Source organism: Capra hircus, chromosome 12, assembly GCF_001704415.2.
Source record: "Capra hircus breed San Clemente chromosome 12, ASM170441v1, whole genome shotgun sequence".
Lineage (NCBI taxonomy): Eukaryota > Metazoa > Chordata > Mammalia > Artiodactyla > Bovidae > Capra > Capra hircus.
In genome coordinates this window covers 14,681,916-14,698,270 of record NC_030819.1, presented here as the reverse complement: position 1 = coordinate 14,698,270, position 16,355 = coordinate 14,681,916, and the positions used below count along the sequence as shown (strand labels likewise).

Sequence of the window (16,355 nt, the reverse complement as noted above, 5' to 3'; positions counted from 1 at the left end):
AGCCTCAGAGCCAGCAGCACACACAGTTCTCAGGACCAGGGTCCCTGCCCCCATCTCTTCCTGGTCCCCCAGGCTGGGCGCCTCTACCCCAGCTCAGGCCCACCCATCCTGTCACCTCTGCTCGAGGCATGGCCACTCAGTGATGGGGCTCTGGGTCCCCAGAGGAGGCTGCTGACGTGCAGGCTGAGTCACAACTGCAGCTGCTCCAGGAGCAGGGGCCTGGCCTCAACACTTCCCCCAGTCTGTCCTGTGGGGCTCCTGCCTTGCCTGCTTGACCCACGCCACTTCCTGTGAGAACAGGCCTTTGGAGTTGGGTCTGCAAAGGCCTTCCCACCCCTTCCTCCTGGGATGAGAGCCCGGCCCCTCTCATCTTGGCCCCTGGGTGGGTCCCCTCTTCATTGACAGCACATGGAGCCCCCATGCTGCTCTCAGCCCCCGAGAGTCCTGCCCTCCCCCTGAGTGCCTACTGTTCTCACATCACCTACCCTGGGCCCTGCCAGCCAGCAGTCTGTGCTCAATCAGGGGACTTGGCTAAACCCTTTTAACTTCCAACAGGCCCTCAGCTGACCCCCTACTTCCCACTGTCCTCTGACAGTGAGGACCTTTCAGAACTGAGGCCTGAGCTTGTCTGAGTTCTTGCTCTCAGGTTATATGAGGCCTTGTTCACCTGCTCATTTACAGGATGAGGAGGTTCAGTGAGGGGCAGGGCTTGGCTGGGATTTCCCTCCCTCTCCTCACACCAGGCCCCGTGCCCCTGCCTTCTCTCTGAATTCTGCCCTCAGTACCTCTTCTTCTAATGGATGCAGGCAATTATGATGCCCATTATGACAAAACTGGTGAGAACCCCGGTGGTGATCCAGCTGATGTGGTTGCTGGCTGGGGCCGTGGGCTGCACTGTAGAAGGTCCCGTGGTCAGTGGTGCTGCAAGGAGAGTAAGAGTGAAGCCCTTGTCCAGACCCCAAACTCGGCACATGCCTCCTCACCCCCCTGACTCAGTACCCCTACTGTGCAGGCAGCTTGCACCCATCACATGGAGGCCCCTGTGATAGGTAGGTCCTCAGGCCAGATGGAGGGAAGGGAGGAGCCCAGTCCTCATGGGGCTTTGACAGCTAATGGGGGAGCAAGGTTTCCAACACAGCCACTCAGTCCTGCTGTGACATCAGAAATGGTGACCTGAGGATGCAGTCCTCAGGAGCTGACAGCAGAGGCAGTATTGACAGATTTCCCGACATTTGAAAGAAGATTCTGGAAAGAGGGTTCAGTGAGAAATATCCCAGAAATCAAAAAGATGTCTACAGGTTTGGGATCAGCAAAAATTCATGTTCAGTCTTCCAAAGGCCTGTGCTGTGAGGAGAGACGTCAGGAGTGGAAGAGGAAGGAGGATGACAGAGCCTCCCTGGGCCATTGCTCTCCCAGGAACAACTCACCTCTGACGGATCACATTCTCAAACACACACACACACACACGGGAGTGGGTCCATGTCACCATGAGAGGACGACCACTTTCTCCTACTCTTCTCACTTACCTGAGGTCTTCAGCATTTTCTCCCAGCGCACTAAGAAAGCCTGAAGCCAGGCCCGACAGTCTCCCATGGAGACCTTCCTGAAGAAGTCCGTCACAGCCCTGTCATTCTCCCAGTTCTCTTTCATCTGTCTCCCTCCAGGATGAAGCATTGTGCAGTGTCCATTCTCCAAATCAAAGAGGAGGCACAGCTGTCCATTGAAGCCAAACTCCCAGAATGCACTGGTGTGTCCATTGTCTTCACGCCAGCATGTCATCCTGGCCTGCAGGGTCAGAGGGCCTGATCCCACAGACGGAAAGAAAGAGCTCAGCCTCTGGGCTTGACAGATTCTTACCCACCTGGGTCCACCTCCCCTGGGTCCAGCTAATCTGGCCCTGGTCTCTCCTGCAACAGCTGCTCTTTCCACTGGACTACTAGGGAAGGACAATATCCAATTTTTTTTTTTAACCCAAAAACAGTGGATGCAGCTAAGCCCCCAGTCTACTCCTCCTGCATTTGGATTTTCTAACTCACCCTTGTCTGTGTGTTTCTCTGGTATAAGGTGAGGCATTTGCTCCTTCAACAGGTCTCCAGTGTCTCTGAGTGTGACAGTCTGTGTTTCCCAGGTGCTCATATTTTTCACTTCCTCTCCCAGTGGACTAAGGTACTTGATCTTAGCTGTACCACAGTCATAGGAGAGAAAGACCTTTTCATCAACTTCTCCTTGAACCTCACACCATGACTGACCATATCTGGCTCAAGGACTGATGGTGAAATTATAGGAAAGAGAATGAGGGTCTGTGAAGGCAAAACACAGTGAGGGTGAGGTTGGGGAAAAAAAACCAGTAGGCCCCTTCCCCCAGTTATGTGAGAGCGGAGTAAAGTGCAGGGCGGGCTGACAGAGCAATGACACCCCACAACACACACCATACAGCCAGTGCCCCTCCTCTCTTTGTGGAGAAGGAGGAGTCCCCTGCCTGGCGAATTTCACACATCCTGGGTGTGTCCCCTTGTCTACCAGGTCAGTTCCCAGCATCATAACCTTTGCAGAGACGTGCCAGGCTGCTCTGCAGGAAAAGCCTAGACGACAGAGGACTGTCAGAATCTAACCCCGGATCCTGTGAGAGATGGGGAGCCTGTGGGGATGCCCCTGAGGAAGCAGGATCACAGGGAGAGGGGCAAAGAGGCGACGGGTGAGCACAGAACCCCAAGTTGGAGAAGGAAGAGTTAATAATTACGGGTCACAGGACTTAGCAAGGCTGGGGAGAAGCTGCTGATCTCCCACTAGGATGGGTCTCAGGAGCCTGGAGAAAGGCCTGGCCCACATGGCATGAAAGAGAACGTCCAGCACTTCCGAGGCAGGTGGTAGAGGAGGGGATCCAAGGCTCAGAGAAGTGAATCTGCCAGGGCAGACACGGAATGAAGGGGCAGGAAAGTGTCCAGGCCACCAGGCGCCATGGGAAAGCCTGGTGGACTCTATGGACCTGCTTCTTGGGCAGGTGACCCAACAGAACCGGTGACGTCATAGCTATCTGTGTTCAGAAAGGAGCTACATGCTGTATGAGGCATTTTACTTGGAGGCTCACAACACAGACTACTAGTTTCCTGAAGAAAGGACCCACCACTTGCAGTGAGAAAGCCCATACCGTACAGTGTGGCTCCTGGTATGGTCCTGCGGCCTGGCAGAGATGAGGCCTCTGGTCATGGAATGTCAGAGTTGCCCAGCATGATCTGGGTTCACCAACCCCTAACCATTAGTTCAGATAGGCCAGCCGTCATAGGATAGAAGTGATTATGTGGCTTGGCATAACCAGGGCCACAGGGAACAAATCAGATGTACCAGCAGGGGACCTAGGCCTGACACCAGAGTTGATACAGGGCCACTATGCCCTGCTCACACCTGTGACTTCATGCAGTGTCCCCTACTGCTCCTTGAACCAAGGAAGCCAGTCTACAGCAGGTGAAGGTGAAGTCGCTCAGTCGTTTCCAACTCTTTGCGATCCCGTGGACTGTAGCCTACCAAGCTTCTCCATCCATGGGATTCTCCAGGCAAGAATACTGGAGTGGGTTACCATTTCCTTCTCCAGGGGATCTTCCTGACCCAGGGATCGAACTCACGTCTACTCACATTGGAGGCAGATGCTTTAACCTCTGAGCCACCAGGGAAGCCATCTACAGCAAGGGGGTACATTAGCCCATAACAGGCAGACCCACACTCCTATCACAGTCCCACCACCAGAAGCTACAAGGCAGGACAGGGTACGTTTCTGGTTCATAAACAGACAACTGAGGCAGCTCTTGGATGATTCTCTAGGGGATGGGTCACTCATTACTGGGGTCCGAAACCAGGACCGTGCACAAGTCTGGTTCTCAGTTGATTTACACAGTATATTTGGCTCCTGCTGCTCCACAAATGGGGAAGCTCCTTTTGCACCAGATACAGATACCAAATTGCCTAATGAGACCTTGAGATTCACTTTCTTCTATAGGGAAAAAAAAAAAAAATCTGTCAACTCCTACCTTAATCAATAACCATTATAGGCTGCTGCTGTCCCAATTCCTAGACACTATGAATGTGGGAGCAAAGGGTGGAAGTGGGGATGCCCAGCCTCACCCTCGAGCCCTGTGTCACACTCTGGGAAACCCTGTTCCTGTCTCTGCTAAGTTAGGTCCTGGGGGCCAGGTCTGGGGGTTTTGCTGGGTGAGTTGACAGACAAAGGGATAAGATGCCAGTTGAGAGAGGGCATGTTTAGACTCTCTTGCAGAGTTAGGAAGCTGTTGGAGGCCCTGAGCTTCTTGGGATCATGGAAAAATGGGTAATAAATGGTCTTGTAACCAAAAGGGCTCTAGGGCACTTTAGTGGGAAAGACCCGCCCCCATGGTATCTGTCTGCCTCTTGTTTGTAGAAAAGTTTTAGTCAGCCAGGCCTCCTGTGAGTCTCAAAATGGTGTTTTAAGAGTTAAGGATTAGAACATGTGAAGATGGAGAAAGGAATACTCCTTAGGCTGGGAAACTGGTAACAATTTAGACTGTGACCAGCCACAGAGCAGTGTCATGAAATTCCCAGTTCCCTGAAAGACAACAAAGAGCTGACACAAGCCTCACGTTGTTTCTACAGGAAGCAGACCCCCAGCACATAAAAACTGCTGGCTGCTAGCACGCAGACCCCTAGATTGGTTGAAACCATAAGTGTGGTGGTGCTCAAATGTTCGCCTTGTGCCAACCACCCTGACTGTCCTCAAGATGCTGATGCGCCCTACAGCAGCCACCTCTGCCCCCTTTCTAACCTGGAAACTTGGAGGCGGTCTGAGGACATTAGGTCACTATTTTCCCGGGGCTCCTGAGCAAACCAACTTGTCCTTTTCAACCACTTGTTACCTTCATAGGTGGTAGGATCTGGGTCATAACCAGCTTCAACTAGTAATAGCCTGAGCTGTCTGGGAGGAGCTTTGACTCCAGGTAGGTGCTGATCAGTGGCTAGGCATTGAACACCTTCCTCATGATGCATATGTAATTAAAAATAAATAAATAAATTGAATTCTTTAATTTTTTCAAGTGTTTTAAAAAATCCATTTTATACTTAAGCCAGCCTTGAAGATAAGCACAAAATCTGTTTACTTTTTTTTTTTTTTTCCTACAAGACAACTCAGGCACCCATTCTGTGCATAGTAAAAGGGATATTTACTATTGACCTGACCCAAACCCACTTCTGGCACTGAGAAATGCTAGGATCTGCCAAATTTAAGATGTTTCCATAAATTCCTCTCCTCCTTTCCCCAAAGTAAGAAGGCAGAACTCCTCTGTATTAAAAAGAATTTGTAAAGGCAACTTTCCATGAAAGAGTAGTTTCTGTTTCTATTGTATTTTTCTTTTTTTTGCCTTCTAGCTTTTAAGTTTTCTTCCTCCAACACTGCTTTTTCTTGTACAAGGTGAGAGCATTTTTTCATTTTTCTTTTCCTAAAACAAAGTATTTCATCTTATAGACAAATAATTCCCAAAACTAGTGATAAATATTAAAAAAAAAAAAAAAAAAAAGAAAGAAAAGAAAGAAACTTAAGGGTTTCCCTGGTGGCTCAGCAGGTAATGAATCCACCTGCAATGCAGGAGACCCCAGCTCAATTCCTGGGTCAGAAAGATCCCCTGGAAAAGGGAGAGGCTACCCACTCCAGTATTCGTAAGCTTCCCTGGTGCCTTAGATGGTAAAGAATCCACCTGCAATGTGGAAGACCTGGGTTCAGTCCCTGGGTTGGGAAGATCCCCTAGAGATGGGAAAGGCTATCCACTCCAGTATTCAATCCTGGAGAATTCCACGGACTGTATAGTCCATGGGGTCTCAAAGAGTCAGACAGGAGTGAGCAACTACTCATGGTACATTCAAGGATGAATCAACTACATTACTCTGATGAAGTAGAAACTAAAAAGCACTTGGCCCTAAGCTAGTCTAAGTATTTGTGTTGAAACAATCTTAAAAACTGTTTATTTTATAACATTGTTTAAAAATTTCTTGGTCACAAAAGTTATGCAAACACTTTCAGTTAAACCTAATGAAGGTGATATCCAGAAAATATTCCACATCCCTAAGTCTGTCTTAGAAAGTTCAGATGCTATGGCTTTCCTAAGGCACAGTGTTCTGGAAGACAATGTGCTTCTGTGGTGCTGGGTGATGTATGTGGCTGCCTGGCTCCAAGCGGGCTTCAGCAGGTACCTTCCCCCTGATGCTCAGGGACTGTGAGAGAACAGTCAGACACAGGCCCCCAGGGCTGCATGGAGCCCTGTGAGACACTGGGCCAGCTGCTGGAACTGGGCTTCTCCTCCGAATCTAAGGCCCAGCACAAGCCACCACATTTCATAGCACATTTTCCTTCCTTTCAAATTTTTGGAGCAGGGAAGTTTTTGAAGAACTTGCGGTCAATACTAATACTGACAGTTGACAGACTAATCCTGTCAGCGCAGCACTGCATTTAGTATCATAACCTCATCATCTACTTTGCAGAAAAGGAAAGCTAGAGCCAAATCACTGATACAGTGCCTGGAAATCCCCCCACCCCGTGCCCCTCGCAACCCACCCCCACCAAGCAGAAATGCTGAGCAGGGGAAGGTCCACGAAATTGTCTACTTGGAAACCTGCTTATATTCAACTTGGACTCTGCAGGCCACGTGAGAGGCAGGACATCTGTTTCGCTGGGTACGAACAGGTTAAAGGATAGACGTGGTGCCCAACAAGATCAATTCTCTAATAAAAAAAAGTTCTGCATCTAGACCAACGGGCCAGAGCACGTGGTCCCTGCAAAGGTACAGGCTCGCACTCGCCCCCTGGGGTCCGGGGTGGAGCCGCACAGGGGAGCCCAGGAACGGGGAAGGAACTGCGCCGCGGAGCCCGGGGATCACCAGGGAAGCCGCGCAGCAGAGCCTCGGGGTCCTGGGGTGGAGCCCTGGGGCCAGGGGTGGACCCCAGGGCACACGGATGGAGCCGCGCCTTGGAGCCCGGGGACCGGGGTGGAGCCACCAGCTGCGGCTCGGACAACAGCAACTCAAGCACGTTTCAGCCAGGAGCGCGCCGCCGCCGCCGCCGCCTGGGCACCCGGGTCCGCTCTGCGTTTATAACTTACCGCCGGGAAAGAGCGCGGGTCCTTCAAGGGCCGGGAGATGGAGGGACCAGAAGGGTCTCTGTTGCACAGGTCGGGGCGGGAGCGTGTGCTTTGTGGGGTGGATCTGGGTCCCTTCTCCCCGGGAAGGCTGACTGGTCCCAAACCGCCTGGCTCCAGGGCTCCCACTTTCCAGGGGCGGGCTGGACCCTTGGAGGGTTTCACCGCATTTCCTGCCGCGTCCCGGCCGCCCTCTTCTCCCAGCGTCACCTCCCAAACTCCCGGCATCACTACTTCACCCAAGGCACCCCTGTTCTGACCCGGAGAGCCTGCAAGAAGCCGGGAGGAGCCTCCGAGGAGAAAAGGGGCCGAGGGAATGGAAAGAGGAGGCGGCGGAGGCGACACGCTGCAAGAAGTATCGCGAACCCCCGCGGGCACCACGCCCATCCCCTTTTCGGGTCAGAACCCATCCAACCTCCTCACGTTCCCCCGCAGGTTCATCCGGAACTCACCGCTGGACGTCCCGCTGAACAAGACAATCAGAAGCAAAACGAGGAAGCCAAGACTGCTCTTGGAGTCACCCATCTCTCCCTTTGCCACCTGGATCCCAGTTTTGCAGGAGTGCGAGGCTGCCAACTCAGAACCTGTGATCCTCTTCCGCTAGCCGGCAGCTGCGGTCTGGACCTCCGCCGCCTATGAGCTGATAGCCTGGGCGGTCCCTCTGCCGACAGGCCCCGCCCAGGTTTCCCCTTGGAGGCTTCGCGCCTGAGTCTGGGCGGGGCACTCTTGCTGGGCTCGGGGGTGCGGCAGGTGGGGCTGTCCTGCTCCGTCAGCCCAGCCCTGCAGCCCTACTCCGCTCTCACATAACTGGGGGAGGAGGCCTATGGGTCTTTTTCTCCCAGCCTCAGCCTCACTGTTTTGCCTGCACACATGCTCCCTCTCTTTCCTATAATTTCACCACCGGTCCTCAGCCCAGACCTGGACAGCCATGCTGTGAGGTTCAAGGCCAGGTGGACGGAGAGGTTTTTCTCTCCTATGACTGTGATCTTGCTAACATCATGTTCATGAGTCCTCTGGGAGAATTCTGGAGCTGAGGTCCCTATCGTTTTCTGAGAATTAGAGGGGAGCCTGGTTGATATATCCCCTAAAAATGTATTGGAGATGATCATTCTGAACAAGACTAACATTAACAACAACAACCAAAAGGGATGGTAATGAAAGGCTGTCTTGATTCCTGATGTCTATTTTTATCTTATGTTCTTTCTTCATTTCCATCCATGGAGCAGAGCTCTTCAATTTGTACTATTTATGCAGCTGGGGAGGCTCCCTTTAGCGATCATTTATCTCTTACTGAGATAAAAGGTAAATATAAAATATATTTATAATATATATATTATAAATATATATAAAAACATATATATATATTAAAATGGTGAATTGGGGGGCTTCCCTGGTGGTCCAGTGGTAAAGACTCCATACTTAGAATCTAGGGGTAGGGGTTTGATCCCTGGTTAAGGAACAAGACCCTACATGCCTCATGGCACAGCCAGAAAGTAAAAATGATGCATCTTAATTTCTATATGGGGAAACTAAATTTTAAACCTTAACCTTTAAATATTAAAACTAAAAAATTAATACAGTCCATTAAAGAAAATGCAGCAATATTCATTAAATTAGAAGTTCAAGGTGACATGGGGAAACAGAGTACAGATTCAAAGGCAGAAAAGACCATTTGTTTCTGAACTACATGATGAAGTATTTGAGGCAAATGTTGTATTGTCTTCAAGTTTGAAATGCATCAAAAAATAAGATACATTGATCTTATGAAGATACAAACCCTCCAGCACCATGATCTTGGACTTCCTCCCTACAGAACTGTAGAAAGAGCTGTGTTTGTTGTGTAAGCCATCCAGTCTGTGGTCCTCTGTATGGCAGGACCAGCTGACTAGTACAGGCACCTGTGCTGTGCTGTGCCTAGTTGCTCAGTCCTGTCTGACTCTTTGCGACTCCACGTGCTATAGCCCTCCAGGCTCCTCTGTCCACAGGGATCCTCCAGGCAAGAATACTGGAGTGAGTTGCCAGGCCCTCCTCCAAGGGATCTTCCCAACCCAGGAACCGAACCAGGGTCTCCTGCCTTGCAGGTGGATTCTTTACCAGCTGAGCTACTTGGGAGCCAAATATAGGCTCCTACACTCCTACAGAGATTGGGAGATGCCAGCACTATCTCCTTTAATACTTCACATTCAAAGCGATGGCTCCCAAGGCCCACAGTCTAGAGCCTGCAGGCCATAACTGCTGAACGCAATACTGTGACTACTGAACCCCACGTGCCTAAGGCCAGTGCTCCACAGCAAGAGAAGCCACCTCAGTGAGAAGCCCAAGCACCGCCACTAGAGAGGAGCCCCTGCCAGCTGCAGCTGGAGAAAGCCTGCACGCAGAAACATAGGCACAGGGCAACCAAAAAGAAAAATCTGTGAACAGACGCCACTCCAGTATTCTTCCCTGGGAAATCCCTTGGACATAGGAGCCTAGCTGGCTACAGTCCATTTGGTCTCAAAGAGTTGGGCATGACTTAGGGACTAAACAGCAGCAAGGGAAGTTATACATTATCAGATAATACCCAGTAGGAAAGCTCATGCCACATAGACTGGCAAATCAGTATCCTTCACTGATTCCTTTTCCACTAGGTGTGTAGCTTGTCTTAGTTTCTCATTCTTCCTTTCATCTGGGTGGGCTTGGTCATAGAGTGTGCTAGCACATTTAAATAATAAATGGCCTTAATAAGTCACCTTAAGAGAAAGAAAGAAAGAGATGGCTCCCAGGGCTTTGAGAAAACAATCCTCAGTTGTAAAACTGGTAAGAGAAAAAGTGAGGACAAGATTTTGAAATAAAATGTTCTAAGAAAAGGGAAGTTAGAGGCCTAGAGCTGGGAATGAGCTCAAGCTTCATCTCAAGTTTAGTTCAGCTAAAAGAAATATTAAGGTTACCCTGGTCACACTTCTCAAAAAAAGCCAGTGGAAACCACACAGCAACTCACCTAAGGAAGAAAAAGTCCTCAATAGTGAGGATAAAGGAGGTCAAGCCAAAGTCTCCAGAATGTCAATAAGACACAGACTAGCAAGTGATCACAATGATGATGATAAAAATAAAAGGTGAATTTGATTCTGATATTTGCACAGACAAAAAAAAAATATGGGTTGAAACTTCATTTCTGTGTTAGAATAGAGGGATATTCTTCTATTATAAAACAGTAATAATAATAGGAATATTGTAATATTCCTCTATTATAAAACAGGAATATCCTGTCCCCTGACAATATTTCAGCCCATAATTTTACCATCTATTGATAATCCTGGACTGATAACATTTTCATTAACACTAGAGAACAAGCAGTAAATGAACATGTAGTCATTCAATAAATATTTATTGGACTCTTGCAGAGAAATGGGAACTTGGCAGGCACAGAGACAGCAGCTGCCCCTGTTGACCATCTCCTCACACAGTGTGGCCAGGATCTCTCTCTGTGTCAACCACACTCTTCCTCTGAACCATGGAGCACAGTAATTGAGTTCAGTGACTATTTCCTCAGTTCATCCCACAAGGATGGCACGTAGCCAGAACCAGTTTTAGATGTCTGGATGAGAAGTTAATTCACTACACACTGTGAAATTGACTCCATACAGCAGTTCTTCCAATAAACCAGATTGATGAAATCAGATGGAACGGGATTCAGTTATTTTGAGAACTCATTTTCTGGGTGTTGAGTATAGACCGTGGGAAAGTTTATGACCGGGGAGTCCAAGCCAGAATTCCCTCTTCTCCTCCTGCTTCTGTCACACCTGAGACAGGCTGGGACCTGGACTAAGGTCTCATCAAGCATCAAAATGCAAAGACACTATAAAGGGAGGAAAAGTGCTGCATGCATGCACAGTTGGGACAATTATGAGCAACAAGATACAAAATGATCAAGCCCCAACTCCCACTACTGAGGTGTTGGGGGCAAAACCAAGGTAGTGAGTATAACCCGACACACAGCACCACCAACAGGGTGGGCAGACCACCTAAGCCACGCCTTGTGCCTCACCCACGGATCCACCCCACCATCACCCCACATAAGGGACCAGCGTGTCCCCCTTGGGATCGAGCGAGGGAACTTGTTTCCCTTCCCTCAAACTGTAGCAAGAATTCTGATGAAACAGAGCGGGACCCTACTGTCCTTGCCCCACCATGTCCTCAGCCTGCCTTTTGTCCTAGAAAAGCTTTAGCCACACACTAAGCTTAATCAGAGAAGTGAGAAAATGAAGAAACTAAGGAAAATAGTCAACGGAGACCAACTAAGAATAATGTAGTCGTTAAGCGTAGTCAAGGACTGTGAGGTCCTTCTCAAGGGCTGTTGATAATATTCTGAGCTCTATCCTGTGAGCTGTCTTATAGATGCATGAATTCCCACCAGTTGGAAGAAATTAGCTACATGATGATCAGACTGTAGCCATGATATAAGTTGCCACAATTCCAAGAATTGTTCTCAAGGAGATGAAAACAAGCCAACCATGGAACAAAAGATTAATTGAACTTGAAACAATCAAGATGACTCTGGTCAGACCATCCATGACCAATTTAGAGATGACTGTCAGAGCTGACTGTGCTGTTTCTGCATGTAGCCCCCTCCCTCTGTCTATAAAAGTTCTTGCCCACTGATTGTCAGTTGGATGGAGTCAGCCTTTGGACAGATGGAGATGCCCTTACCTTCATTTATTGTTTAGTTGCTAAGCATGTGACTCTTTGTGACCTCATGGACTGTAGCCTGCCAGACTCTTCTGTCCATGGGATTTTCCAAAAATACTGGGGTGGGTTCCTATTTCCTTCTTCAAGGAATCTTTCTGAGGCAGGGGTTGAACCCACACCTCCTGCATTGATGGGTGGATTCTGGGCAGATTCTTTACCACTGATCCACCATGGAAGTCCCCTACCCCCTTCCCCTCCACCGTTCCTGGCATCCAAAATAAGGCAAACTTTCCTTTCCATCAACATGACCTCTTTAATGGCTTTTGAGTGGGAAGCAGCCAGACCCTAGTTACAGGAACACCAATAAAACCTAGCCTGAATTTCTCATCTGGCCTCTTACCAATTTCTATTGATTAGATAGCCAAGAGGAGGTGCCCACGTCCAAGATAAGGAGCAGTAGCTGTGCTTTGCTGGAGCAGCTGTGAAGAGATACCCCATGTCCAAGGTAAGAGAAACCCAAGTGAGACAGTAGACACTAAGAGAGGGCATCAGAGGGCAGACAGACGGAAACCACAATCACAGACAACTAGGCAATCTGATCTCACAGACCACAGCCTTCTCTAACTCAGTGAAACCAAGCCATGCCCGTGTGGGGCCACCCAAGATGGGCGGGTCATTGTGGAGAGGTCTGACAGAATGTGGTCCACTACAGAAGGGTATGGCAAGCCACTTCAGTATTCTTGCCTTGAGAACCCCATGAACAGTAGGAAGAGGCAAAAAGACAGGACACTGAAAGATGAACTCCCCAGGTCCGTAGGTGCCCTACATGCTACTGGAGATCAGTGGAGAAATAACTCGAGAAAGAATGAAGGGATGGAGCCAAAGCAAAAACAACACCCAGTTGGGCATGCAACTGGTGATAGAAGCAAGGTTTGATGCTGTAAACAGCAATATTGCATAGGAACCTGGAATGTCAGGTCCATGAATCAAGGCAAATTGGAAGTGGTCAAACAGGAGATGACAGGAGTGAACATCTCTCATTCTTAGAATCAGCAAACTAAAATGGACTGGAATGGGTGAATTTAACTCAGATGACCATTATATCTACTACTGTGGGCAGGAATCCCTCAGAAGAAATGGAGTAGCCATCATAGTCAACAAAAGAGTCCAAAATGCAGTACTTGGATGCAGTCTCAAAAATGACAGAATGATCTCTATTCATTTTCAAGGCAAACCATTCAATATCATGGTAATCCAAGTCTATTCCCCAACCAGGAACACTGAAGAAGCTGAACAGTTCTATGAAGACCTACAAGACCTTTTAGAACTAACACCCAAAAAAGATGTCTTTTTCATTATAGGGGACTGGAATGCAAAAGTAGGAAATCAAGAAACACCTGGAGTATCAGGCAAATTGGCCTTAGAGTACAGAATGAAGCAGGGCAAAGGCTAATAGAGTTCTACCAAGAGAATGCACTGGTCATAGCAAACACCCTCTTCCAACAACACAAGAGAAGACTCTACACAAGGACATCATCAGGTGGTCGACACTGAAATCAGATTGATTATATTCTTTGCAGCCAAAGATGGAGAAGCTCTATACAGTCAGCAAAAACAAGACCAGGAGCTGACTGTGGCTCAGATCATGAACTCCTTATTCCCAAATTCAGACTTAAACTGAAGAAAGTAGGGAAAACCACTAGACCATTCAGGTATGACCTAAATCAAATCCCTTATGATTATACAGTGGAAGTGAGAAATAGATCTAAGGGACTAGATCTGATAGACAGAGTGCCTGATGAGCTATGGACGGAGGTTCGTGACTTTGTACAGGAGACAAGAATCAAGACTATCCCCCAGAAAAAGAAATGCAAAAAAGCAAAATGGCTGTCTGAGGAGGCCTTACAAATAGCTGTGAAAAGAAGAGAAGCGAAAAGCAAAGGAGAAAAGGAAAGATATAAACATCTGAATGCAGAGTTTCGAAGAATAGCAAGAAGAGAAAAGAAAGCCTTCTTCAGTGATCAATGCAAAGAAATAGAGGAAAACAATAGAATGGGAAAGACTAGAGATCTCTTCAAGAAAATTAGAGATACCAAGGGAACATTTCATGCAAAGATGGGCTTGATAAAGGACAGAAATGGTATGGACCTAACAGAATCAGAAGATATTAAGAAGAAGTGAAAAAATAAACAGAAGAACTGTACAATAAAGATCCTCATGACCAAGATAATCACAATGGTGTGATCACTCACCTAGAGCCAGACATCTTGGAATGTGATGTCAAGTGGGCCTTAGGAAGCATCACTATGAACAAAGCTAGTGGAGGTGATGGAATTCCAGTTGAGCTTTTTTCAAATCCTCTAAGATGATGCTGTGAAAGTGCTGCACTGAATATGCCAGCAAATTTGGAAAACTCAGCAGTGGCCACAGGACTGGAAAAGGTCAGTTTTCATTCCAATCCCAAAGAAAGGCAATGCCATAGAATGCTCAAACTACTGCACAGTTGCACTCATCTCACATGCTAGTAAAGTGATGCTTAAAATTCTCCAAGCTAGGCTTCAGCAATACATAAGCCGTGAACTACCAGATGTTCAAGCTGGTTTTAGAAAAGGCAGAGGAACCAGAGATCAAATTGCCAACATCTGCTGCACCATGGAAAAAGCAAGAGAGTTCCATAAAACCATCTATTTCTGCTTTATTGACTATGCCAAAGCCTTTGACTGTGTGGATCACAATAAACTGGAAAGTTCTGAAAGAGATGGGAATACCAGACCAACTGACCTGCCACTTGAGACACCTATATGCAGGTCAGGAAGCAACAGTGAGAACTGGACATGGAACAACAGAATGGTTCAAATAGGAAAAGGAGTACATCAAGGCTGTATATTGTCACCCTGGTTATTTAACTTATATGCAGAGTACTTCATGAGAAACGCTGGACTGGAAGAAGCACAAGCTGGAAATCAAGATTTTTGGGAGAAATCTCAATAACCTCAGATATGCAGATGACACCACCTTTATGGCAGAAAGTGAAGAAGAACTAAAGAGCCTCTGAGAGTAAAAAAGGAGAATGAAAAAGTTGGCTTAAAGCTCAACATTCTGAAAACGAAGATCACCCATGGCAAATAGATGGGGAAACAATGGAACAGTGGCTGACTTATTTTTTTATTTCTGGGCTCCAAAATCACTGCAGATGGTGATTGCAGCCATGAAATTCAAAGACACTTACTCCTTGGAAGGAAAGTTATGACCAAAAGAGACAGCATATTAAAAAGCAGAGACATTACTTTGTCAACAAAGTCTGTCTAGTCAAGGCTATGGTTTTTCCAGTGGTCATGTATAGATGTGACAGCTGGACTATAAAGAAAGTTGAGCACTGAAGAATTGATGCTTCTGAACTGTGGTGTTGGAGAAGACTCTTGAGAGTCCCTTGGACTGCAAGGAGATCCAACCAGTCCACCTAAAGGAGATCAGTCCTGGGTGTTCATTGGGGGACTGATGTTGAAGCTGAAACTCCAAATCTTTGGCCACCTGATGCGAAGAGCTGACTCATTAGAAAAGACGCCTGATGCTGGGAAAGATTGAAGGCAGGAGGAAAAGGGATGACCAGGATGAGATGGCTGGATGGCATCACTGATCAATGGCATGAGTTTGGGTGAACTCCAGGAGTTGGTGATGGACAGGGAGGCCTGGCTGGCTGTGGTCATGGGGTCTCAAAGAGTCAGATGGACTGAGCAACTGAACTGACTGACTGAGCATTTGTTGAGATTTGTGCACTTAACTGTAGGGGTGTCACATTTAACAAAAAATTAATATCTCAGTTTTCACTAATATCTAGACAAACTGGAAGTGTTCTCCTGTCTGGAATAAAATCAGTTAACTCAATTATGAAGATGCTGTACATTTTTCTTTTCTGATGAGAATCACACGTTTTTATTAAAACTCCTGTAATCAAGGACACAAATTATTCAGACTTCTATTTTCCACAGCTGCAAAAGAATCAATTTTGATTCTTTTTTAAGCTGTTGAGTCTGGTAATTTTATGAAAGGACTTCACTTCCAACCCAGCCGGCATCTCTTGAGCTGCATTCCCAACACCAAGTGGTAGTTGGTGAGTTATAATGCAGACAGGAGACCAGTTTTTAGAAAAGAGCAAAGAAATTGACCCAGGGATGTCTAGAAACTTGACATCTAGTAGGTGTGGGCAAGAAATAGCAGTGAAGGGTGTGCTGATCAGTACACAGGAAAGGGATAACTGGTTAATGATGTAAATAAGAAGGAATTTCTATTTGGCACAATATACAAAAATTAATTTTAGGTTGATTAATACATGAATGTGACTATTCCTCTGGTCTCAGGCTGTACGCTAGTAGGAGTGCATTTGGTGAGTTCCTTTAGGTGTGGGGCTGGAGGCAATAAAAAAGAGAAAGCACCGTTTTGGGTAGGATCCAGGTTGTTGTTGGGTCACTAAGTCATGTCCGACTCTTTGTGACCCCATGGACTGCAGCACGCCAGCCTTTCCTGTCATCCGCTATCTTCTGGA

The 16,355-nt window shown here is 47.5% G+C and overlaps 2 protein-coding genes across 2 annotated transcripts in view; both read right to left on the bottom strand.

Moving 5' to 3' along the window:
• LOC102173859 (multidrug resistance-associated protein 4-like) overlaps positions 1-16,355 on the bottom strand; it is a 180,169-nt gene that overhangs the window by 102,124 nt on the left and 61,690 nt on the right. The window lies entirely within an intron of this gene.
• On the bottom strand, positions 1,392-7,699 carry LOC102185892 (NKG2D ligand 2-like). Its single transcript, XM_018056442.1, is given in 3 exon segments — positions 1,392-1,802; positions 2,037-2,300; positions 7,600-7,699. Coding segments are annotated over 3 exon segments (621 nt in total). The 5' UTR covers positions 7,673-7,699; the 3' UTR covers positions 1,392-1,518.